This window comes from Canis lupus, chromosome 14, assembly GCF_048164855.1.
Source record: "Canis lupus baileyi chromosome 14, mCanLup2.hap1, whole genome shotgun sequence".
NCBI lineage: Eukaryota > Metazoa > Chordata > Mammalia > Carnivora > Canidae > Canis > Canis lupus.
This window is the reverse complement of record NC_132851.1, coordinates 19,447,575-19,472,290: the sequence shown is the minus strand read 5'-3', so window position 1 is coordinate 19,472,290 and position 24,716 is coordinate 19,447,575. Positions and strand designations below refer to the sequence as shown.

At 40.5% G+C, this 24,716-nt stretch overlaps 1 protein-coding gene across 6 annotated transcripts in view; it reads left to right on the top strand.

Moving 5' to 3' along the window:
- The window catches only part of SAMD12 (sterile alpha motif domain containing 12), a 377,750-nt gene that overhangs the window by 309,420 nt on the left and 43,614 nt on the right, over positions 1-24,716 (top strand). The window contains exon 5 of one of the 6 annotated variants that reach the window (XM_072774306.1): positions 23,413-23,615. The exons of 3 other annotated variants lie outside the window; for them this stretch is intronic. In XM_072774306.1, the coding sequence (XP_072630407.1) occupies positions 23,413-23,501 (89 nt within the window). In that variant the 3' untranslated portion in view covers positions 23,502-23,615. Of the gene's footprint in view, positions 1-23,412; positions 23,616-24,716 lie in introns of those variants that run through there. 2 more of the 6 variants (XM_072774305.1, XM_072774311.1) reach the window with 2 other exon arrangements.

Below are 24,716 nucleotides of genomic sequence, written 5' to 3'. Positions count from 1 at the left end.
CAGTGTAAACTGCTCTTTTTCCATGTTGTCTGCGCCGCCACCTCATTTTCTTGTTGTTAACTGAAGAATTGTTCATCTCTATTTAGACTTCAGATCTGCATCTGCTTTATGCTGTTCCATCTGTTCTGCATTGTAGTTTCTTTGTAATATATTAGGTGCTGGGTAACATTTAAAGAGACAGTCAAGTTAGGATGAGCCTTGAGCTTTCTTTCTATCTCTCTGTATCTCTCTATCTCTTCTATCTTAACAGAAATAGAAATGGTGTTTGTCACCAAGCAGAAATCACTTTACCTTTGAAAATTTGTAAAACTGCTGTGTAAAACATTCTTTTTTCTCTCTCATTCTTTTAAGATTATTTTTCTCTTTACCTTCTTCCTTAGCACCACCCCAAACCCACTCTCAAAACTAAGTGACTTGGTGTCCCTGGGCAGATTGGAAGTCAAACACTTCCACACCAAAAGGACCCGTATATAATGGATTAGAAATTCCCTTGAATTCCTAATTCCCCATGTGTCTGCATGTCTCTGATGCTCGGGGTAAGGAGCTATTGATCAGAAAAGGGCAATTTCCAATTTTTGGCTTCTGAGTCAGCATACTTGAATTGAATTGAATCCTCTGTAGAGCAGCAGGATGATGCCTACCTTGTAGTATTGTCATGAAGATCACCTTTAAATTAAAAAGTTTCCAGCATAGGACCTGTCACCTCTTGCGGAAACTTCAGAAATGGTCAGTAGCTATAATTACTATTAATTCTATAAGTCACTGACAGCATGGGAAAGTGCTAACTATGGACCATAATAGCTACAAAAAAAAAAAAATCATGTGTTTTCTTGGTTGCCAAATTAAGTTGAAACCAATTTTCACATTAACAGCAGGCATTCACTAACTTAGAAAACACAGCTACCAACGAGGCTCCAAAAGAAGGTCTTTGAGGCTGATGCTCATTTAATGTGTCATATTCGCTTTGGGTGAAAACTTTTGCTGAAATGTGAGAGGATCGTTGGATTTATTTTTTCCTTTCTTGTCTACCCAACTGTCATTATGTGTATCCTCAGAGGTGGAAGTCTTCTGACCAGGGCTTGGTTAGGACAGGAGTTTCGTGCTTTGATTTTGTTTTGTGTTTGAGGTTTGTAATGAAGAATTCAGAAGGAGAATTGTTAGATGCTCTAGGGAAAGCACAGACGTCACCATGCTTCTGTTTTCTGAAAGTTGAAAATGACAAAGAACAGCAATGCTAATAAGTGGTACTGTGTCTAGTCGAGTTCAAAAAATATAATTCACTACTTCTGAGGAAATCGAAGCCTTTGATGAGAGTAGCTTTTTTGACAAATGAAAAAATTCTAAAACTAGCTGAAAAAAATTTTTGTACCATCTGTATTCATTCATTTATACTTTTAGCAAACATTCATTGAACATCATCTTTGGCCAGGTATATTGTTAGACACTGGGATGCTAAAATGAACAAAACTATTGTTAAAAGGAAAGGAGTGGCTCAATGACATGCTATAATTTTAGGAGAGTTTTGAAAAGGAGCTGATTGTAAATGTATGGACTGGGTTTAGATAAAGTCATAAGGATGGTGCTGGTACTCCAGGCATCATGACAGTGGCAAGCCGTTACCACACCTTGGCCTAAGTGGACAAGAGGAAGGAGTAAGTACTGGGACCTGGAGGAGGCTGGTCACAGTCAGCCATAGATAGATGCATGGCCTTATGCAGCAAGCTATAGGCAATCCAAGATGGCTTGCCCAAGGAGGTAGCCAAAGAGGATAAACTCTACCATTAGGCCTCTCCTACTATCTGAAACTCCTGCCAGTGCTGCCTGTTGGCAGGTTCCCCACTGGTAACCAGAGAGAAAGGGAGCCCACTGGTGCAATTCACAGAGGTCAGCCTCCCCGGGCACAGAGCAGAGTGGAGAAGGATCTGGAAAGGGCAGAGGGAAAAATCAGCACAATATGACCTCCCTCAAGAGACTGCCGGTATAAGGTAGAAGACTGAGGCACAAGCAGATAATTTTAATACCCACAGTAATTAACATGGTACTGATATTTACAGAATAATAAGAGAGGCTGGATGACAAAGCTAGCAGCTCTGCGGTACTAGGGAACATTTATTCTGGATCTCAAAAAATGAGTACAAGTTTGCTGGATGACAGAGGAAGAAGGAGGAATAGCACAAGGGGCAGAGGAAAAGGCAAGTATATAAATCACACAAATGGGCAAAGCCTGTTAGAAATCAAGCATGACTCTGGTGCAAGGTATATAGGACAAAGGGAAAGGACTTGGGATTCTGCAAGGCTTTGTTTGGACTGGAAGAGAATATTATCCAGAATCACTGCAACATGTCCAGCAAGCAAGTAAGATACTTCTGACCTGCAGGCTCTGAGAGAGGAGGTGTCTGTACATGCAGCACTTAGGATAGCATATGGCACATGTCCCATGCTCAATAGCTCTTTGGAAAATGGATGACAAAGTGAACCTAAGTCCCAAGACTGCATTTTAATTTATTAAAATTAAATTTGATATGGATTAGTTGTGAGTACTATTTTGATTCTTCTTTTTTGTTCTGGAAATAAGTAGATCTGCAGAAAAGTAGTTTTGTGGAACAGGCATAGGATGAGGAGTCAGGACATCTATTCTTCACTAGAAATATCATTTAGCCTTCTCTGTCTCAGCAATCCTGTCTGTAAAGTGAAAATTGTGCTCACTCCCTCAGCTATCTCGTAAGATTATTGTGGAGATCAAATAGATCAAAGGTGCCTTGACAGGTATAAAGAACTTGACAGATAAGATGCAGTGATGCCTCCTCCTCCTGCATCAGTAGCTTCTGAGATGAGCCACATAAGTGAATTTTTCAAATAATGTAATGTTCCATTAACAAGGGTTCCTCATTCTCAGCACTATGTTCATTTGGAAGCAGAGTACTTCTCAGCAGCCGGAGTTGGGGGATGGAGTTCTACGCATTACAGGATATTTTGCAGCAGCCCTGGCTTCTTCTCATTGGCCATCAGCACCCACCCCTGCCCTCTACCCCTGCAGCTGGTTGTGACAACCAAAAATGTCTCCAGACTGCCAGATGTCCCCTAGAGGGCAAAATCATTCCCTGGTTGAGAACCACTGCATTGAACATTCATTTTTCAACCTTAACCATTCTAGATGGAAATCTTTCTAAAATATGTTGGTCACATCCCTGCCCATTGAACATGGTCTCCTGAGTTGCTACATGAGAATACTGGCTGCAAGAATCAGAACATGTTCAAGGTGTCTTAGAATTATTTGCTCATATCCCTGGTCTGCTATATTTTTGTAGGCCTTGTGCCTGCATTTCATGCATTTTCTTTTCCCTCCCTCTCTTCCTGTGAGGCTGACAGCTGTCATTTTCCCGTAAGCTTCGAAGTGTACTAATTTGCTATTTCTAATCTGCTGAGGATTTAAAAAGCAGTTAGCTAGCTTTCCTAGAACGCATCTCAAATGAGAATCAACAGTCCCTGAGTTTGGGTGTTCAGGAGCCTGGCAGATGGACTTGGTCTGTGTGAGCTATGCGGTGGCCTTCCTGTTCTCACTTCCTAGCTCCTCTGCTGCTAGAGACATCTGCCAAGTAAGTATGGTGTCATCTTGATTATTATAATGTGACTGTATGATGTTACAAACATCAGCTTTCCCATATCCTTGATTTAGGATGAAATAAGAGGGTGTGGATATCTGATAACAGTTCAAACATCCCTGCCAATTGCATACTAACACTACAGAGAACAATTAGTCTTTTACTTTTCCCACCACCTTCCTCACTCCTGCTTCTATCTCATAGAAATTATATGAGGGGCAGTGCATCATTTGTATTATCTGTGAGGCTGCACCGAGCACGGTAGAAAGTAAGCCAATAAGATAGCTTTGAGATCTTCAAATAAGTCTGATGTATTAGCACCTCGTCTAGTGGTGCCAGGCACGTAGTAGGCCTGTCTGTGGAAGAGAACCCCTGAGTAAACACGAGAATATAGCCTCACTTTTCAGGTGTCAGTGGGAAAAAACTCATGTGAGGTGTGGCAAGCCAAAGATAAGGATTTCAAAACTCCAGATGAGGAAAGTGGTTTGTAGTGAAAGCACGGGCTAATCTCTAATGTCACAGATAAAGAGAGAACTGTAATAGTCCCAGAGACAGGGAAATAAAATGACTGAACGTCAGCCGGTTTCCTGTTCCACTGCAGTTCTCTTGAAAGTTCGCTGATTGGGGATGGCCCCGTGGATTCCAGCTCGCAGGACAAATCCGCCTCCCATTATTTCCTCCGTTGCAAATGCTGGTGTTTTTCACTGGGCAGGAGGAAAGGTTAAGATTCTCAGTGTCTGCCTGACACCGGTGGGTAGGATTCTCAGGTATCTCTAACAGCTCACTTGTTCACGTTGTTAGGCTATTTCTGTCTCCTGTAGCAAGGAATAATCCTTCACACCAGAATAAAGCAACCTGTAGGGGAACTTTTACCTGAATGGTGTGCAAGGTCAGAGAAAAGCATCCCATTTAAAAATGGCTCTGTACATAATAAGAAAGGGATCCGTGTCCAATAGGACTCTAAACATCGGCAGAGGAATTGACTTGCTGCATTTTCTCAAGGTCATGACTGGTCTTAACAGTCCCCATGGGTGACAAGTTTCCAGATGGTGATTCTGGACCAGCCAGACCCTTGAGAAAGGAAGCCAAGCCTAAGCAGTTTGCTCCGGGGAATATGAAACCTGAGATCATGCTGGTAGCAAGATCATCCTCAGGGCTTGTCCCAGAGTCCATGCTAACCCCAGAGTATGTCATCTCCTGAATATGCTGGGATGCTGTGACTTGCAGATTTTATCCAGTCACTTCAGTAAGGAGTTCCATTGAAGCCATCAAGACAATCTGACCTGGCCAAAGTCAGGAAAAGAGCCAGTTCTCAAAATATAAATTCTTAGAACATAGTAACCATCTATTTGTATTTTCCAAAAAGGCAACAGTAGTCAGAAAACATCTATGTGTCTTGGGTTCTGCAATCTCGACATTTCAGATAGGTCACTGGTTAATTGGGCTGGGTTAATGGTTCTTTTCATTATGGTGACTTTTGACCATCTTTCTGGCAGAAGGGGCCTGATTAAATCATGAGCTGCCGTGGACGAAAGATATTGCTTCTATGGCATTTAGCCTCCCCAGAGACTACAGAGCAGGAATTACATGGAGTGACTTTGGAACATGGTGGGAACTTAGCTTTGTTTTGTCTACATTCACAACAAAGAGCACCAGTCAGTGGTTCTGAGTGCCTTTTCTAAGGAGATGATTACACAGAATCTGTGGCAGTTTCTTGAGGCCAGTGTGTCTACAGTGGGAGCAAACAGGGGAATGGGCTCAGGATTAGAAAACTATCAGGAAATGAGGGCTGAGGGGGGTTGCTTAGGCAAAGGTGGGACCTGTGCAGTTGATAAATGAAAAACTCTTGGTTGAATTCTTGCAATCTGCTCGAATCCAAAGTATCCTAAAAGAAAAACTCCTTGAGCAGTGAGTCTGTGACTCAAAAAAAATGCAGAGGCTTTAAAGAGAGCCAGAGATGTTAAAGAGGTCCTGCTGCCCATTTCATAATCATTTATTGAGTCCTTGCTAGGTGCTCACCATTTTCATATCTGTGATTTAAGAGAATTTTTACAAGCCTTTGAGATGTGAATTATTATCTTTATTTTGAAGATGGGAAAATGAGGGCTTCGTCCCCATTTGTCTTACACACCTTGGACTGAAATGACCTGTAGTAGCGCCTTATTTAGGAATGGTAGAACCAAAATTGGAAAAGTGATTTTCTGATTCTGTTTTGTCCATTTTCTACTAGATGAAGTTCTTCTTATCCTTCATAAGTTAAATTAGTTTTTGAGTTCTAGTCCAGGAAACCAAACACCAGGAATAATCCTGTTTCAATGAGGGGGTAAAAAACAAAAGTCTTCTCAGAGGAAATGTAAAAAGAAGTCAACACATAGTCCATTTGTTACTTGTAGACTAACCACATGTTTACACTGGTTATAAAGAATAAGTTCTGTATATAGTAAGGTAAATACATGTGTAGGGGTGTGTGTGTGTGTGTAACCTATTTATTTATGTATTCTGTACCCACTACACACAGAAAAATTCTGAAAGAATAGACATTAAAATGTTAACAATAGCTATCTCCAGAAAATAGGGTTTAGGGTCTCTTCATCTTATTTATTTATGTGTTTGTTGTTTGTTTATTCCTAATCTAAAATTTGTTTCCTATAACGGAAATGGAGCACAAAGTATATTTCTCAGAGACAAGAAATAAAGAAGCCACACACCTGGCTTGTTTTAGATTCAGATGTATTTGATTTTCCCTCCTGTAGTTTGTTCTTTCATCAATATTGGTTTCATTACAATGATGCAGCACGAGTGATCAATTTGAAGGTGATTCTTATTAAAGTTTGATCAGGTATCAAGATTACAAAAGCATCAACTCAATAAAACTGAAGCCCATTGTGATAATTAGGATTGAGAGAACATTTGGGGAAGTCACTATGGGGAAGGAATAGAAATACCTAATCTAGAAGACCCTCACTGAGAGGCATCATTCTCGGGAAGGGGATGAGCAAGGAGAAATTAACACCAGAATTGTCCGTCACAACCCCTGAAATCAGTCTGGGAGAGGAATAAAGGACAAATCTCAAAGAAGAGCCCTAGAAAGATAGAAAAACATAGGCCAAGGAGACTAAGTAAAAACAAGTCCTGAGCTGTGTGGTGGAAAGTTTGAGGAACAGCACCTACATGCACTGGGCACTGGCGTGTTTGAAAGCCTAGTCATGTGGTGTGATCATGTAGGAAGCAGAGGGATTCTCATGACTCATTTGTCATGGGAAGAAAGGGGCAGGCGAGTGGCACAGTAGGGGTGGAGGGGTGCAGGCGTGTGTAGGAGGAAGGAGCAAAGCCCCCAAGACAGAGCGAATGGAAACAATTTAGATATGTGTTATTAATTATTGTCTCCAAAGAGCTTGGTGTGGCAAGACAGATGATGACATAGGGGGTATTACTTAAATCCCTTCCAACATAGCTCACTGTCTCTTTCCATGTGGCATGAATCATAATCTCTGGAACTTTCTTGTTTCGAACAAGGAGGCTGCAACACTGATAAAGGCTATTGGGGAGATTGAGTGTTACATCACCTCCATTTTTGCAACTGTTCTTCACCTTCCTGTCAACCCAAGCCTGAAAAACCCCAGGGTGGAAGCATTTGCTGCAACCTAATACTTGATAAATAGGGTATTGACTTGAATGATTTTTCAAAACTTAGATTATATTCTAAAATGAGTGGTTTCTGGCCTCTATTCCCACCATCCTTCTCTACATCTTTTATCTTTTTCCCACAACAGATGTGGCCAATTTTCGCATAGATGGAATCTATTTTACTTGCAAGAGAGTATGGTTTAAGCTTTATTATTGTTATGGTGGTGGTTGTCATTGTCATTTCAACTTCACCTATTTCTAGAAAGTGAGACAATTTTCTTGGATACAATAGAACCTTTCAACAAGATTGAAATGTAAGAACTTTTTAATAGAAGGGATAGTTACAAACTGTAAGCCCAAGTGTCACATTTTCCATTCTGGGCATTTTCTTCTTGGTGCGTAGCAGGTACTTGATAAACCTTTTAATATTAAGAATAATGGGTTTTGATTTCACATAATACACCTCTCTGTTGCCTATTAGTGTCCTATCCATTGGTCACATTATCTTCCTTTTCTGGGGCCACCTGGTGTTGGTTGGGAGATAGGTTAGTTGATTAATTAATGTGTTAATTCAACTAACTGATCACATGCTAAACCACAGATTATGTGAGGCCTGGGGAATGCATCACTACCCTGCATACATCTCAGCAGCAGTAACATCATTAGGAACATAAACATCCCCAAATTCCTGCTGTCTACCAGCCATGGTTCCCAAGACAAGTTGGGGACCTACTGTTTGCAAGACAACTTGCTAAGCCATGAGATACAAAGACTCTATAGGATATCCTCATAAGTACAAGAAGAATGTAGAGTATTTTATTTTGGAATAAAAATACATAGTGCAGAACTTTATCATATTTTACTATAGATAATTTGCACTGAAATGGTACGAAATCTATCTTGTCATTCATATTTTGGCACTGAGAAAACCGAATTTTGTATCTCAAAACTTAGAAACATGATGTATTAGTCTAGGTTGTCCAGAGAAATTGAACCTATAGGAACAGAGAGAATGACAGGGGAGGGGGGGCTGATTTACTGTAAGAAATCAATTCACACAATGATGGAGGATGAGAAGTTGGCAGGCTAGAAGCCCAGGAGATCTGATAGCATAAGTTCTAATTTAAGTCAGGAGCCTGAAGCAGGAGAAGACTGATATCCCAACTCAAAGACAGGAAGAGAGAATCTTATCTATCCAGTCTTCTCTTCTACTGAGGTTTTCAATGGATTGGACGAGGCCCACCTACACTTAGGAGGGCAATCTCCTTTACTCACCCTACTGATTCAAATGTTCATCTCATCCAGGAACACCCTCACTGGCACAGCCAGAAATAATGTTGAACCAAACATCGAGCTGACTTGTGAAATTAACCATCATATGTGACTTACCTGCGATTACATTCCCATGAAGAGGGAGTCTAAAGCACACTGCCCTTCCACAAGGTTTCTCATTGAAACATCAGCCACTCCCAACTCTGCTTAGTTTTGGCACACATAAAAGATGGACTATGTTTGGATGTGCATTATCTAGGGTTGGCTCGCAAAGAATATCCCATCTCTCCGCATTGGCCAAAGGGCTCTCCCATTTCTCCGATGGGAGCTTCCTGCTCTCCCCCATCAGAGCTGCCCAAGAGGTGCCTGTGCTCGGCTCAGCTTCTCATTACGTGGAGCCCCTCTTCCTTTCTCTGTGCCATCACACTTTGCTTACCCCATGGCCATGTTCCATAGCAATTCCCACAGGACTGGGCCCACTGCAGGGATTAGCACAGCAGCTGGGTCCCACAGAGGACAAAGGATGGGACTTGCCTTATCTCTGAAGGCTTGGCACAGCCTCCAGCTCGTGTGGGGATGGGACAGCTTGGGCCTCCTGTGTGTTCCCAATGCCTGCCTGGTACAGTCACTGGCCTTTAATAGACAATCCATCAGGATTTGCTAGATGAAGGGAAGAGAGGGCAGGAAGGTGTAGGGAAGGAGAGATGTGGAAGAGGGAAACAGACAAAGAAAGGGGAGTAGAAAAAGTGAAGCGTAAGAGGAGAAAGGAGAAGGAAGGAAAAAGAAATGAGAACAACCAGAGGGAAGAAAAGAGAAGCCCAAAAAGCAAGCAAGGCAGCAGAAAGGGTGCTGGGGCTGGGCAGGGTAGGTGCATGACCCTACCCCAGGTAGAGGAGCACCATCTGGACCCAAAAGGAGACGACTCTGAACAAGTCACCAGCCTTTGTGGACCGTGGAGGAAGGCTTTAACATGTGACAGGAGGGGATCAGGCCAGATTCCCCAGAGCCCCTCTCTACATGAGCACCCCTGCTGCCATGCTGGTCTTCCAAGGATTGACAGAAGCCACCTGGCAGCCAGCCCTCTGACCCAACCCCATTCTCCGTTCATCTTCCCCGTCTTTATTTCTTGCTAGGTGCAGAAGTGCCCTAAATGAACGACATAGGGAAGAAAGCACAACTACGGTTTCCATAGGAGCTAAATTGCAGCACACAGAGAGAATTTGAGGACAAATCTGACTTCCCGTAGCCTCTTCTTTAAATCCAAGATCCACGCAAATGCAAACCTCAGGTTCCGCCTTCTGCAGCACCCAGGCAGAGCCCGACTCAGAAGCTTCAGAAAGGAGAATGTAAAATGAAATATAGATATTTATAATTGAAGTATCTCTCCCCCTGGGTATCTGTCTCTCTCTCTCTTTTTTAAACGAAAATTCAGTCAACTGAATATTTAGCTCCCCAAGGAAGACTCAGCTGTCGATTACACTGTGCGTATGGGGAGACACTCTAACCGAAAATGACACCTGCTCATGGCTAATGATCACCTTGCACAGGATCAGTACAAGACAAGGTCTTTGAGGTCGGCCCCTTTTGAGCTTCGAATTAGATATTAGATACAGAATATAGCTAAAAGCATTTCGTATGAGCCTGCAAACCAAATGGGCGCCGGATCCAATTTTATACATGTACAGGTATATCAAATAAATTTAATTTCCCCATTGAAGATGCTTGCTTTTAATTCTGGGGCCAGCAGTGCAGAACAGTTTTGAAGATTAAATTTCCATTCCGCGAAAGAAGTAGTCGGGGATAGAACTTCTAAAGCAAGAGTAACCAAAAAGCAAAGATTTTCGGAGCTCACAGAGAAGGTGGGGGCGGAGGAAGATCTAGGGAGCACTAGACAGATGAGAAACCTTCAGGGGCGAGATTACCCCTGCCATCTTCTTTCAAATCAGATAATTACCTTATTTATAACCAAAGCAGGGATGACTTTGATAACGTGATTGCAGCATGGGGACCCTGCTGTTATCGGAGATACCTGGTGCTCCTCTGTGTTATATGTGACTGCCCAACATCCTTAAGGCATAATTTTAAGACCAAACCTAAAGGTTTTAAATAATAATCCTAAATCACTTCTTCCAGAAAGGGTTTCCTAGTTTCGGCCATCATCTGACCACTCCAGCTTGTGACTCACAGACTCAGACCAGGTGCTCATCTCCCTGACGGCAACTGGAATGTGACGTAGTGTTGCCTCAGGGTTAAGCCCTGCAACCTCAGGCAGTTTACTTAACCTCTGTGTATTAAGGTTTTATGCATTTTAAGTGGAAATAATAATAGCAGGAACAGGAAGATTGAGTGCAAAATATTTAAACCGGTACTTGGCACACACAATAAATGTCATAAGGTAAATATCACAGGGCTGTGGGGGACAGACCCTGTCTTTGACTCTAGAACTTAGCCCAGCTTAGCAGCAAAAAAACAGTTGATTGGCTGGCTTTCAATCTCAATGTTTCATCTGCCCAGCATTCCATACTTCAAGCCCTGTATGGGTTTTGAGGGGCACTCAGCAAACTGAGCAAGTTTACTCTATGCCCATGTATTGTGTGCCCACCGCATAACAAGTTCCAGGTCCTCGGTAGAAAATATTCTAGTTTATCCTATGTAACCCTCTTATGTTTTCTGATCTAAATATTAGGAAAGTGAGACACAGAGTTTAAATGGCAGATTTAAGGTGATAAGCAGGTGTTTAAAGAGACAGGATTTTAACAGGGCCCTCGAACTCCATGCTTTTCCCACTTTCATGTACCAGGGATTGGATGTCCAAATGGTGTGCCGGCACCCTGGCATGCTCTGCCTACTGACACAGACGGCTCCCCCATGTGATCGAGGTGATTCTGAGGCAGCCTAACTGCCTGTCCCTCCTGCCCCAGAGGCCAGACACTCCCCTTAAATTCAGACACGGGGGATTTGTTCAGCTTTTCCTGCAGCCTCCCATCAGGCCTCCCACCCCAAAACCTGGAGTATGGAATCGCCTGTTTGCTTAGAGGCTCCAGGTCACCCAGTTAGTGACAAGGCCAACAGCAAGCACTCTGGGCCTCGAACGCCTTCCACCCATGACTCCATCAGAAGTTTGTGGTGTGGTTGAAAAATAATCCTATTTAAAGTTTATGTGTCATCTGTGCTCACTCTCAGGAACCATCGCTGCTGCTACAAGCAGGAGCGAAGGGAGCCTGCTGGCATATAGACAGTACACAGAAATCCTAGAATTACTGCATGTCTTTTATTAATGAGAAGCTAGCTGCCGTTAGAATTATCTTTTTTGCTTTCTAAAATACAAAATCTTTTAGGAATTACTGTTGTGTAGGATTTCTAAAGTGATTTATGAGAATTGAAAACTGCTGGTGAAGAAAAATATGTATGTGTGTATGGATATATATGTATATTCCTTTTTAATAAAGTGAAATAACTCAGTTCAAGTAGTATTTTGACAATAAGAGCAGTTCCATTCAACGGATGGTCCTTGAGCATGAACAGATTCTCATGAATAAAGAGGTGCTCATAGCTGTATTTATCTTACAATGGATTTGTTTTAGTGAGTTGAGTATTTTAAGGAGAAGCGTATGTTAAGGACTTAAAAGAATGTTTTAATAAAGATTTCTGGGGCCTTTTGTTAGTACTGATCATATTTTAATTGGCCTCCATTTGTTGCACTTATGTTTCAGAAGAAGGTGTATGTCTTCTGATGTTTAAAAAAAACAAAGTCACCTACTCATTAATCATTTTATCAGATAGTGGCCAAAACAGACAGTGAACTAAGACCAGGTTGGCCATTATACAGTCTTATTACCATCAGATCCTGCCTGTGCAATGGCAGACGTCAAAAATCAATTTGAGCAATCTAACAGATGCCTGGGTGGCTCTGTCGGTTAAGCTTCTGCCTGTGGCTCAGGTCATGATTTTGAGGTCCTGGGATCAAGCTCTGAGTTGGGTTCCCTGCTCAGCAAGGAGTCTGCTTCTCCCTCTCCTCTGCTCCTCTTCCCTCTTGGGCTCTCTCATGCTCTTTATCTTTCTCAAATAAATGAATAAAATATTTTTTTTTAAATCTATCTGAGCAATCTTAACATTCTTTTCAACACTACTCTTCATGCAACACCACTCCTATGTAACACCATACTTGAAGAGTTCCCAAAGCCTGAGACCAGGGCATTTGACTCCAGTTCCCCACCATTGTGAGTACATGTTATTCATTGCCTGGAGGCCTATCTAGTCCCTACTCCACCCTCATAAAGCATTGTTTACACACACACACACACACACACACACAAAGACACCAACCCATTGCTGTTGGCCACCAGTCTGAACCTGGGCTAACAATCTTTTTGTCTTTCCATAGTTGGAGCCAATGTTCATACAAGAGTCGCCAAGAGTAAGAATAGGATTCCATGTGGAATAATAAAAATTGAAATATTCACTGTGGAAATCACACCATGTGATCCATATATTATCAGCAGAAATGGAATAGTAGCTTTCAGAGTAGGAAAATAATTGACCATTTGGAGTCAGGCTCCAAATGTGTAGGGTAAGGAAAGCACAGTTCCTACTGTATATAAAGTTCATGTCTTCCGCTGCTGAAATGTCCTTACTCATCTATCTGCAGAGACATTATCCCAGTCTGCCACTTACCATCTCTTACCCTAACTTCTATAAAACTCTCAGCCAACAGTAAGCTTGTCAAGGGCAGGGACTGTGTCTGTTTCCTTATCATTCATTGTTATGAGTGCCTAGTACCATTTGGCATCATGAGTATGTGTGAATGATTTCATCCTCCCTAACTGAGCTCCCTGCCTCCTCTAATTATATCTTCCACCTTACAGCTATATGTAAATCTAGATACATAGATACTCTCCTGCCTAAAACCTTATCTTCTTTTCACCCACTGAGTGAAACCCAAATTGCTCTCCAGCTACATTGCTAACCAGCCAAGCATTGCACTTTATTATCTAGTAATACTAAACTTTGAAGTTCCCCACAAAAATCATATAGTTCATGGTGTTGTGTCTTTACTCCTAAGGTTCCCTCTGCCTGAAACTCTTTTCCCACCTAACTCTAGTTCACCCTTCAAAACTCATTTCTTTAGAAATGCTTCCCTTGGGGTACCTGGGGGGTTCAGTTGGTTGAGCATCCAGCTCTTGACCTTGACTCTGGTCATGATCTCAGGGTCATGAGATTGAGTCCCATGTAGGGCTCCCTGCTCAGTGAGGAGTCTGCTTCTCTTCTCTCCTTCCTCTTTCCCCCATTAGCAGGCTTATACTCTTTCCCTCTCTCTCTCTCTCTACCTCTTGCTATAAAATAAATAAATCTAGAAAGAAAAAAAGAGAAGAAAGAAAGAAAGAAAGAAAGAAAGAAAGAAAGAAAGAAAAAAGAAGAAGAAAGAAAGAAAGAAAGGAAAGAAAGAAGAAGAAAGAAAGAAAGAAAGAAAGAAAGAAAGAAAGAAAGAAAGAAAAAGAAAGAAAGAAAGAGAAAAGCTTTCCTGTATCCCAGAGTTAGGGTCAATGCCTCTCCTCTAAAATTTCATGTCACTCTGTTCATATTTTTATCATAACACTCACTTTATGATATTGGAATGATCTATTTTTATATTTCCTTAAATGATAGTGTTTTTGCTGCATGATACAGAAAATCCAACTCAGAATATATTGGTCCACATAAATGAAGAGCTATGAGGCTTCAGGTATACTTTAATCAAGAGATTCATAGTCACTAGGCTTCATTTTTATGTATTTCTTTTGGCCCTGTCTTCCTAGATTTACCCTCAGATTATTCCCTCATGGTATCAAAGTGATTGCCAAGTTTTCTCAATGATATCCAAATGACAAGAAAGAATTTATCTTTCCCTCACTAGCCAATGAAAGCTCTAACTGATTAAGTCACTGAAAAGACTAGTGCCCTTCCCTAAACCAATCATGAGTACAAAAGAAATGAGAGTCTGCTCATTGGCCAAGACTCTGTGGCTGAAAGGTTCAGATCCTTGTAGGAAGGAGTAAGAAGTAAAGATACTTTGGAAGCCATCAACAATATTAAGTGTACTTTCCAATGAGACCAGGCTCCTGATGGTCTTGCATTCCCTGCCACAGTCGTCTTTGGGTTCCAAGTATGTAGCACAGAGCTTGCAACATGCAGAGCAGGTCATCAATTTATATTTGCTTACCTGGAGGAAATTGACCCTTCCTGGAACTGAAAAACACATCTGTATCCATGCCCACCTTTATCTATGCTTCTCACTTTAGCCCTGCCGATCCACCTCCATGCTGACTACTTCCTACAGCTACTTCTTACCTTTCCACTTTATGAAATCTGCTTAAAATGAGTCCCCACTTCCCTTATCCTGGGTTGTTCTTTCTCAATCAAATTCACCTTAACTGCACTCACCTCACCCCCACCCCAATTCCAAAAAGATCTTGTTTAGAGGTTCTCTAAAGTTTCCCTGCAATTTGAAGATTCTGTGATAAATGTACAAACATATCGCCCCAAATGATGGAAATATCAAATAAAGAATGGTTTGTCAGCCAGTCTTTTTATTTATTTAATATTCCCTGAAGGTAGCTGCTATATGTCTTTTGATTGTTTCTTCAAAAGAAAGAGCATAACAGAGTACAAAGAGACTAGACTTTGCAAACAGGCCTGGGTCAAATGCTGGTACCATCACTTCTTAACTCTGTGAAATGTTGGGCAAGTGATTTAATCTTTCTGAGCTCAGCCCCCTCCTGTGTCAAATGGGGATAATAATACTCACCTCCCAGGATTATAATAAGGGTTAAATAAGATAAGCTATTTAATGTGGCTGGGACAGTACACGGTCAATTGATGTCACTTCCCTCCTCTCTCTGTGCCATCCAGAGTGCATTATTGGCACATCTAACTTGAGTTCCACAATTCTTTCCAATTTTCCTGTGATCCAGGCTGTTGAAGAAGCTCATTGTTACTGAAGGTTAGTCTGCCCTCCCAATGTCTAAGCATGGGAAATTGAGACTCGTTAGCAATCTTTGAGAACTTCTCCAGTTCTCTCCAAAGGCTGATATCTGCCTACTTTGGCATGCCCTGGTTTTGTTTTCTGGGTGAAGCAGAAAATAGCTTGCCAGCTGTGGTCACTTTAAAGAAATAGATAGGATGGTGTGAGAGTCAGGACCACCTAAGAGTCTACAAAGCTTTAAGTGTCCTCAGGGTCCCTCCATCTCGAAGTTCTGGCTTCTGCACATGCTGTCTCCCTGATATAAAACTCAGCATCATCTCCTAGTTCAAAAAATAAACTTTACTTAAAATTGTGGCAGAGAAGGGAAGTTCTTTATCGACCTCAAACAACATCAAATTTTATCATTAAAGATCCTGTTTCTAGAACCCCACATAGGGCTGTTACCTGGTTATTCCTTCAGCCCTTCTTACCTCCTCTGGATTCCTGTCTCAGTAATCTCTTCCCAGTGTTTGCTCTACTTTCCTTTTGGGAGCAAACAAAATCTCATTCAATGTAGTTTATCATCAGTTTTTGTGATTTTGACAACTAATCTCATACCCTGGGAGCTCATCAAAAAATTTTATTGAACAAAGATAGTTCCCTTCTTCAGAAGAATTCTAATGTCAGCTATTAGTAGTCATTATTAATAACATATTCATCTCATATATAAATGTGAATGGATTTTTTTTCTGCAAAATGTACAGAAAGGGCTATCCCATGGAAAGGACTGCAAATGTTCTAAAATTCTAGTGACTACAAAACAGAAACTACTGGCTTTATTTGACACCTGAATAGGAAGAGGGCAGATATCTTAAGTGTTCCTTACCAGTGGACTTCCAAGAGGAAAACAGATTTGGCAGCCCTTAGACTAAGACATTTTTTAACATTTGTATTTCTTGGGGAAGCCAATGAAAAAAAATCATTACCCAAGTATACCATTTTCTCTCTCTTTGTACAGAATTCTTTCTTTTGGTAAATACAGTTGCCAAGGCTCAACTCTTTAAAGTTCTGCCCCCTTTCTATTTTCATGACAAGGACAACTAGAAACAAGGACTTCCAGTTATCTTTCAGGGACACGAGTCTTTACAGCCCCACACCATGGGCATGTGTGCAGATTACGAAGATAGAAAGACATGGCACTTATTTTTAATATTTTGCCATCTCTACATCCAGCATGGGGCTCAAATGCCCAAGAGTCACATGCTCCACCAACTGAGCCAGCCACACACTCCACCTGTCTTCAGGATTCTTAAGTAAAGTCATTTGCCTTTGTCCATCCTCAGTAGTTAAGAAATAGAACTACCCTACAAGCCAGCAATTGCACCACTAGGTATTTACCCAAAGGATACAAAAATACTGATTCAAAGGGACACATGCACCCCAATGTTTATAGCAGTATTATCTCCAATGGCCAAATTATGGAAACAGTGTAAATGTCCACAGATTGATGAATGGATAAAGAAGATGTGGTATATATATAATGAAATATTACTCAGCCATAAAAAAGGACAAAATCTTGTCATTTGCAATAACGTGTTAGAGCTAGAGAGTATTACACCAAGCAAAATAAGTCAGAGAAAGATATACCATATGGTTTCACTCATACGTGGAATTTAAGAAACAACAACCAAAAAAATGAGCATTGGGGAAAAAAGCAAAAGAGAGGCAAACCAAGAAACAGACTCTTAACTTTAGAGAACAAACTGATGGTTACAGAGGGAAGATGGGTGGGAGGATGGGTTAAATAGGTGGTAGGGATTAAGGCATGTGATGACCACTGGGGAGTTGTATGGAAATGTTGAATCACTATATTGTACATCTGAAACTAATATTGCAATGTATGCTAACTGGAATTTAAATAGAAACTAAATTTAAAAAAGGAATGTATGTCCATTTTGTCCATTATGGAAAGTCTAGAATATGCAGATGCACAAAAGAAGAAAATAATAGTTGAATCCCTTTCCAGAAGTATATAGAAATAACCACTGTTATTATTTCATTGCAGATGCTTTTGACTTTGCAGGTGTATATGTTCACTTGGGTATATAGTTTTTATAAAAATGAATCATAGTTTTTACATGAAGGTTTTCTTTTTAGACATCAGGTACACAGGGTTGACTTAACGGCACTACTTGGTTCATGGCATACAATTTTTTCAGGTCTTTCAAAGGACTCTTGTTGGGTTTACCTCTCCTTTCTTTTTCCAAATTTCATTTCCAATCCTACCCACCACCCACTTAAGCAAAAACTCCAGTGTGTTTGATATATTATTAATATATACTGTCATTTTGTATGAATGTTTATAATCCATTATGCAAATGATATTGTGTTATAGACCTTCCAGTTTCTTTTTTTCCATTCAATATTTGAAACCTCTCCGTGTTGCTTGCTATATGTATATCTAGTCTATTGTCCTATTATTGCTCCTTAGCATTTTCTCACATTTCACTTAGCTACAACCCTACATATGCTTGGGTTGCCTCATACAAAGACCTGGGAAGAATTTATCTACTCTGGACCAAGGGTGGAGATTCCTGGGTCATAAAGGTACCTTTGTGTCTAATTGCACCAGTTGGTGCCAGATTATTGCTCATAAGGGTGAACCAGTGTATATTCCCTCTGGAGTGGTTGTCATTATCTAGATTTCTAATTTTTGCCAATCTGATAGGTGTAAAGTGGTATCTGGCTGTTTTACCTTATGTTTTCTGATAACCAAGGAATTTGAGCATAGCCTTTCATACTTCTTAGGCAGTTAGATTTCCCCATTCCAAGATTAGACTTTTTAAAGCCTTGGATTATTTAGGATGGAAGTTTTCCTGCCTCTTGTTCTGCTTATTTGTCTGACTTTCTTGCAGATTTAAGATAATACGTACTTTGGGGCACCTGGGTGACTTAGTTAGTTAAGTATCTGATTCTTGATTTTGGTTCAGGTGATAATCTCAGGGTCATGAGATCAAGCCCTGCATGGAGTTTTGCACACAGTGGGGAGTATGCTTGAGATTCTCTCCTTTTCCCTCTGCCCTTCCCCCCACTCCAACACACTCGTGTGTACTCTCTCTCTAAAATAAATAAACAAATCTTTTTACAAAAAGATAATACTTTAAGGTTTTTGACATTGCTTGTGTTTTGACGATCTGTTATCTTTGTGTTAACTTTCTTTCTGTAGTGTTTTTTGCTGATCATAAATTCTTATTTTTTTTTTTTTGCCCATACAAGTTGATTTAAACATATTGTGCATATCTTTCAAATGTCATTATTTTGTGTTGGCAATGCTGGTTAAACCTGGTGTAATTGTTGTAGAGTTTCTTGCTACAGCTGGAATGATTATATAAATTGAAAGTATTTAAATTATTATTTTTGGAACACTTTTATTGATACCATCTCATTTGATCTTTCTAAAAACCCTGAAAACTAGGTGAAACAGGTATTATTCTCCCGATTTCATGAATGAGGAAACTGATTTGACTCATTGACATGTAGTTACCTGCCCAAGTTCATATAGCTAATTGGTGAGCAAGCCAAGATCAACAGTCAAACCTCTTGTCCCCTGTGCAGCTTATTAAGAGTTAGGATTGTTTCCAACAAAGCAGAATTATCTTAAACTTCTGCATGAAAGAGTCATTCACTGCCTGATGAGATAGTCACATCAAAACATGTTTTAATAAATCTGGATGACTTATCATTTTGGTCTGAGATATGAGCCAAATGGTCTTCTCAATAAAGGTAGAGGTGTCAGTGTGGGAAAGGGTCCTCATCTCTTTGAACACTGTTGTGGGAGAGAAGTTTCCTTGTTGAATCTTATTCTGAAGATGGTGACTGCAGATAAATAATGGTTTTCAAGGGAAACTGTCTTCCACACTTGCCCTCAACTCAGAGATGGAATGAATCATAGGACCAAGAAGAGCATAAACCTGGATATGCAGATGGGAAGCAGGAATAGTTTCCAATCACTGTCACATCAAAAAATATCATCCCAGAAAATGAGTATGTAGTTCATTTTGACCTCAGTGCAGACCATAAAAAGATTCAAGAGAAATGTTGGACTCTGGCCCCTAAAATCAATTCCTGGGGATGGAACTAATGAGATGGAGGTCAGGTGAATGTTGTAGGAGAAGGTGAAGCCCAGCTCTGGGCTCCTGCTGGTGAAGGAAAAGGTAATTGAATGATGGGGTGATGGAGGACTCATTCTTCAGTATGATCTTAATTACATTACAAAATGCTGTTCATCAGCATTTTGTGGACAAGGAGAGGAAAGCTCTGTTGGCTGCTGGTTGGTTAAGGCTTTTTAATCCTGGCATATCCTTCAGCACCACGGGCAACAACAGGCAAAACCCATGTTCTTTGACTGAGCATGTCTTCCTCATAAAAAGACTCCTTCTGTATAATCCAACTAAGCAAAGCTTATGGTTGGTGCTTTAAGAAGAATGAGTATTTCAGATATTTGCCAAAATGAGCTCCCAATGTTGTGATAGCAATAATAATTATAACTTCCAAATACTGACTGCTTACTGTGTGCCAAGCATTGTGTTGAATAAGCATCATTTTATTTACTCTGGAGAGAAAAGAAACTTGGGCATATGTACTATTATTATCCCCCTTTTGCAGATAAGGAAATTGAGACTTAGGGAGATGGAATGAGTAGCCCAAAGTAACAAAGCTAATAACTGGCAAAACTGTAATGCAAATCCAGAGCTGTCTGACTCTGAAGATGAGTTTCTGTGCTCTCAAAATTTGTATTCATGATCTATTTCTGCGTAACAAATTGCCCCCCAAAATAACAACAAATGTTATTATTTCTTATGAGGGTTACAAATTTAAGAGAGGCTTGGTTGGATGTTTCTGGCTCAGAAATGCTCATGAAGTTGCAGTAAAGGTGTCAACCAGCTCCTCACTATGTGAGTCTTTCTGGAGAGCTACCTGAGTTTCCTCCATAAAATAAAGATATCCTCAGGGTTTTTATGAGGATCAACTGAGACAACCTATGAAAAAGTGCTATGGAAGCTGAAATAGCAATAATATTATATGAATTTATCACCATCTTGCATAGAGCATTCAGGGAAGTGGAGATATCCCTGACTCCTGCAGAAGAATAACCAAGATCATGCCTGATTCACTCCATGCCCTAGGAAAAAAGCCCAGCACCTATGAAGGGGACATCTAATCCAGGACACTTTAGAGTGAAGAAGGCAAGGAAACCAAGCTTCTGCACATAGCCCCCATGAGACAGTTCATAGTCAGTGATCTGACTGGGCTTCCCTGCTTTCCCTTATAATGAAAAGAAGGGAGGGCAGGAGAGGTATTCTTACTTAGAGAGACCTGGTAGCTTCTAGAAAGTAGGCACCCAACCCCTTTTGCTTTCTGGTGCAAGATGTTGGGATTTAAACCAGGGTGGAAGTAACAAATGGCCTGGATAGAAAATGAAGCCAGAGCTTAGGCTGAGAGGAGACTGTGGTAAAAAGTCTATGGTGTAAGACAGACTCATTTGTGCCCATTTTTGTTATGAGGAAACTAATGCTCATTGAAGTTCTTTAATCTGCAGAATGACATATTTTGTGTGTAAAGCACATAGAAGACTGGCACACAGGAGGTATTCTAAATAGAAATTTAGGGGTAATTTTCATTATGACTGTCATCATTCTAATCTCATATGGCTGTTTTGAGGATCAAGATAACATATCCTATTGCTTATTAGATTATAAGCTCCATGATCTTGCTCCAGGGTATCTTGTATAGTTTGAGACTTTGTGTGTCTGTCTTATTACTGTATTCCCAGCATCTGTAAATGGACCTAACACAAACCTGGTATATAGAGGCACTCTATGATTGATAGTTCTTAGCATTTTCATCATTACCTGTATCATCATCAATACCATCATTATCACCACCACCATCAGCACTCCCATCTCCAAGACATAAGATGATTCAATAATGTTCTTAGTCTGTGAACCTGAGACTTAATTCTTTTTTGCTTCAGGTAGCCTTCGTTCACAGAGGAGTCTGTGTCTCCCATAGTAACAAAAAAGGTACTCTGCCATATTGGTATTATGTTATGTTTCAAGGCAAAACAAAACCAAAACCAAATCCCTAGGAAATTTTAATAAGCCCTGTCACCAGGTTCATCATAATATGTTGGAATTATATTCCCCTGGTATTGGATCCCATCTCTACTATTTACTATGTGACCTTGGGTAAGTTACCAACCTTCTCTGGCCCTCCATGGTCTCATGTATAAAATGAAAACATAAAACCAACCAAATACCAATATGACTGTTGTAAGGAATAACAGATTCTCTTTGCCAGATTTCTCGCATGCACCCTTTCCATAGCAGGTAGATGCCCAATAAGTATTTATGGAATAAACATGTTGATTAAATAAATGCTGTAATTTTATCTCCAACTTCACTTCTCACTCTAAAACTTGGGTCTGCATGAAAGGAAGATGAGATCCTTTCAAAGTCTGGGGAATTCTGATGGAGTAGAATATACAGGTTCCAGGACTCATTGTAAGTTTGGGCAAGTCACAAGGTCTGATTCAGAGTCTCATGAGACTTACCCACAAAATAGGAGGAATTGATGGCTGCACAAAATGTGGATGTACTTAATTCCCCTGGCCTACACATTTAAAAATAGTTAAAATGGTAAGTTTTATGTTATGTATATTTTATAACAAAATGGAAAAAAGAAAAGAGGAAAATCTTAGCTGGCTGGAATAGTAGCTTTCTGAACTTGAGACAAATACTATTGGCTAGCAAAAATTATCTTTTACTATGTGCCAGGCACTGCCCACATGTCAAAAGCATGATCTTATGTAATGCTTTTAGTGGTCCTGTGAGTGAGGGAGAATTCTTACCCCCATTGTACAGATGGGAACATACAATCTCAAGCTAGTGTTTCTAGAGATGAGATTTGAACCAATCACAAATGCAGTCAGCTCAGATCCTGGTCAAGAAGAACCTTAATAGAGAAGAAGTATCAAGCCCAGTCAGAGTTTGAGAAAGGCCTTGGCTACTTCTCTTCTTTGAAGCTCCAGTATATTGGAACAGAGGGAAAGAGGGAATGAGGAAAAGAAAGAATCAAGACAGAAGAAAAAAAATGAACACAGTTAACAATATTTTGCTCTTTTTAAAATATTGACATTTAATTGTTATTTTTATGTGATTCTAATGATAATGAAAATATTTTATTGAGCAATGACATCAAAAGTCCAAATCAAGACCCCACAAATTTGGGAGGGCTGAGCAGTTTCCAGCCTCTGCCTCTTTCTTCCCACCCTCCAGTTCGTGTGGAGAGAGGCTCTGAGTGACACTGTGATGTAGCCTCGGGGGGCTCATCTTGGCGTACCTGTGGATTATAGATGGGACTTTGAGGACTCCATAGCTGGAGAGGAACAGCAATTCTAAGGCTCCCATCAAGTCATTAGTTTGACAAGATAGAGCTATCAGGACCACATTTCAGGAAAGGTTGTAAGGTGGCTGGCTCCCTCCTAGTCCCCTGTCATGGACTTGATGGAGTCTTAAAATAGCTGTAGCATTAAAATAATTAATTAATAAGTTTTAGTAGTCATAGTAATAATAATAATAACAATAATAACAGCAGCTAACACACAGAAGGCTTATGTCTGATGATAAGCATGTTATACATAGCCCACTCATTCCTCCCAACAATTCAGTCGGGTAGGTACAATCATTCATCATCATCTTCTTAAATATGAGGAAACAGCTGCATGTAGAAATTAAATAATTTGCCCAAGGTCACAAAGTTTTTAGACAAAATGGAATTACACAGTGGCTACCATTTATGGCATATTTACAGTGGAGTTGTATGGAATAATTCATGTGAACATTTAACCCAGAGCCTTACAGCCACCCCAGGAAGAAGGTCCTATGACTACTCTCCTTAATTTACCAACAGGAAAAGCATGGCTTATGGAAGGCAAGAAACTGGCTAAAAATACACAGCTCAAAAGTGGGGGCCTGTCTGATGCCAAAGCACAAATGTGATTTCTGTCCTCTGACTTTAGGAACTGACTAGTAACCAAGAAGGTAAATTTCCGACTGTTGTGATACCACTTGCCTGCTTTCTGTGCTATGAACCAGTGTTTTTTTTGTTTTGATTTTTCATCCACGTGAAGCACAGGGGAGGGTTCCAATCTCCAAAAAAAAAACATGTCTTCTCATCTTAAGTGTCATATTCGATCATGAAATAAACTGTTCTCTTCAGTCCCTCTATCAAATTCTTCTGGAAAATGGATATTGTTTGTGGTGTCTTTCATAGGCATGCGTTGTGATTGCTTTTCAATAATCTTTCCATATAGCAATGCAGAAGCACTCCAGGCAGCCCAGGAAGGGTTGTTCCCATAATTGTGCCAACAATAATCCACCATTTTATATTTATTTCATCAGTTTCCATAGTTCACAAGAACACCCATAATCTTAGATGCAGTAATCAACTGTTTCAAAATTGTCCCATCCTAAATTTAGGCCCTGAACTTGGTAATTTAGCTAGAGAGCTTCATTGTTGAGTGCCACTCTTTCACTGATGAAGGAAAGTGCTACTATTTGGGCTGTATTTAATTCATATTATTTCACAAGTTGAACTGGATACCACGGAGTTTAATAACGCAGGGTATAATTGCCTTAATGCCATGAAGGCGCAAGGCTGCCTGACTTCCCTAGTCTTTGCTAGGACTCTCTCACAAATGGGTTGCTGCTGCTCAATGGGGCTTTGCTGCTTCAATATTTTAATAAAACAAATATCGTTGTAATGTGGAATTTGTGGATGGATCAGCAGAGGCTATGAAATAGTCACTAAACAGCTTTTCATCACTGCTAATGCTCATTGGTTGAAGACTTGCTAAGTATAACCACTGTACCGTCAGCTTGTTCAATGACCACAGCAAGCCTACAAGGTAGATGCTATTACTGTCACATTTACAGAGGCTTGAAGGGACTCTTTAGAGTAGGTCACATAATCTGTACCCGGGGACAACATCCACTCCAGAGTCAGAGTATACGATTCTTGCTATATTGTCTTCCTAGCTGCTTTGTTATTTTTGCAGACCCAAGGAGGGAATGAGAGTCCGAAGCAGAAAACTCAATGCGTATGCCTTGGGAGGAATGGAGTCCCTTGTGAGTTGTGAATTCTGGGTGTTCATTCTCTAAGTGGGCTGTCTTGGCATTAACTGCCAATCAGGGTGTCCTTATTCCCCGTATCCC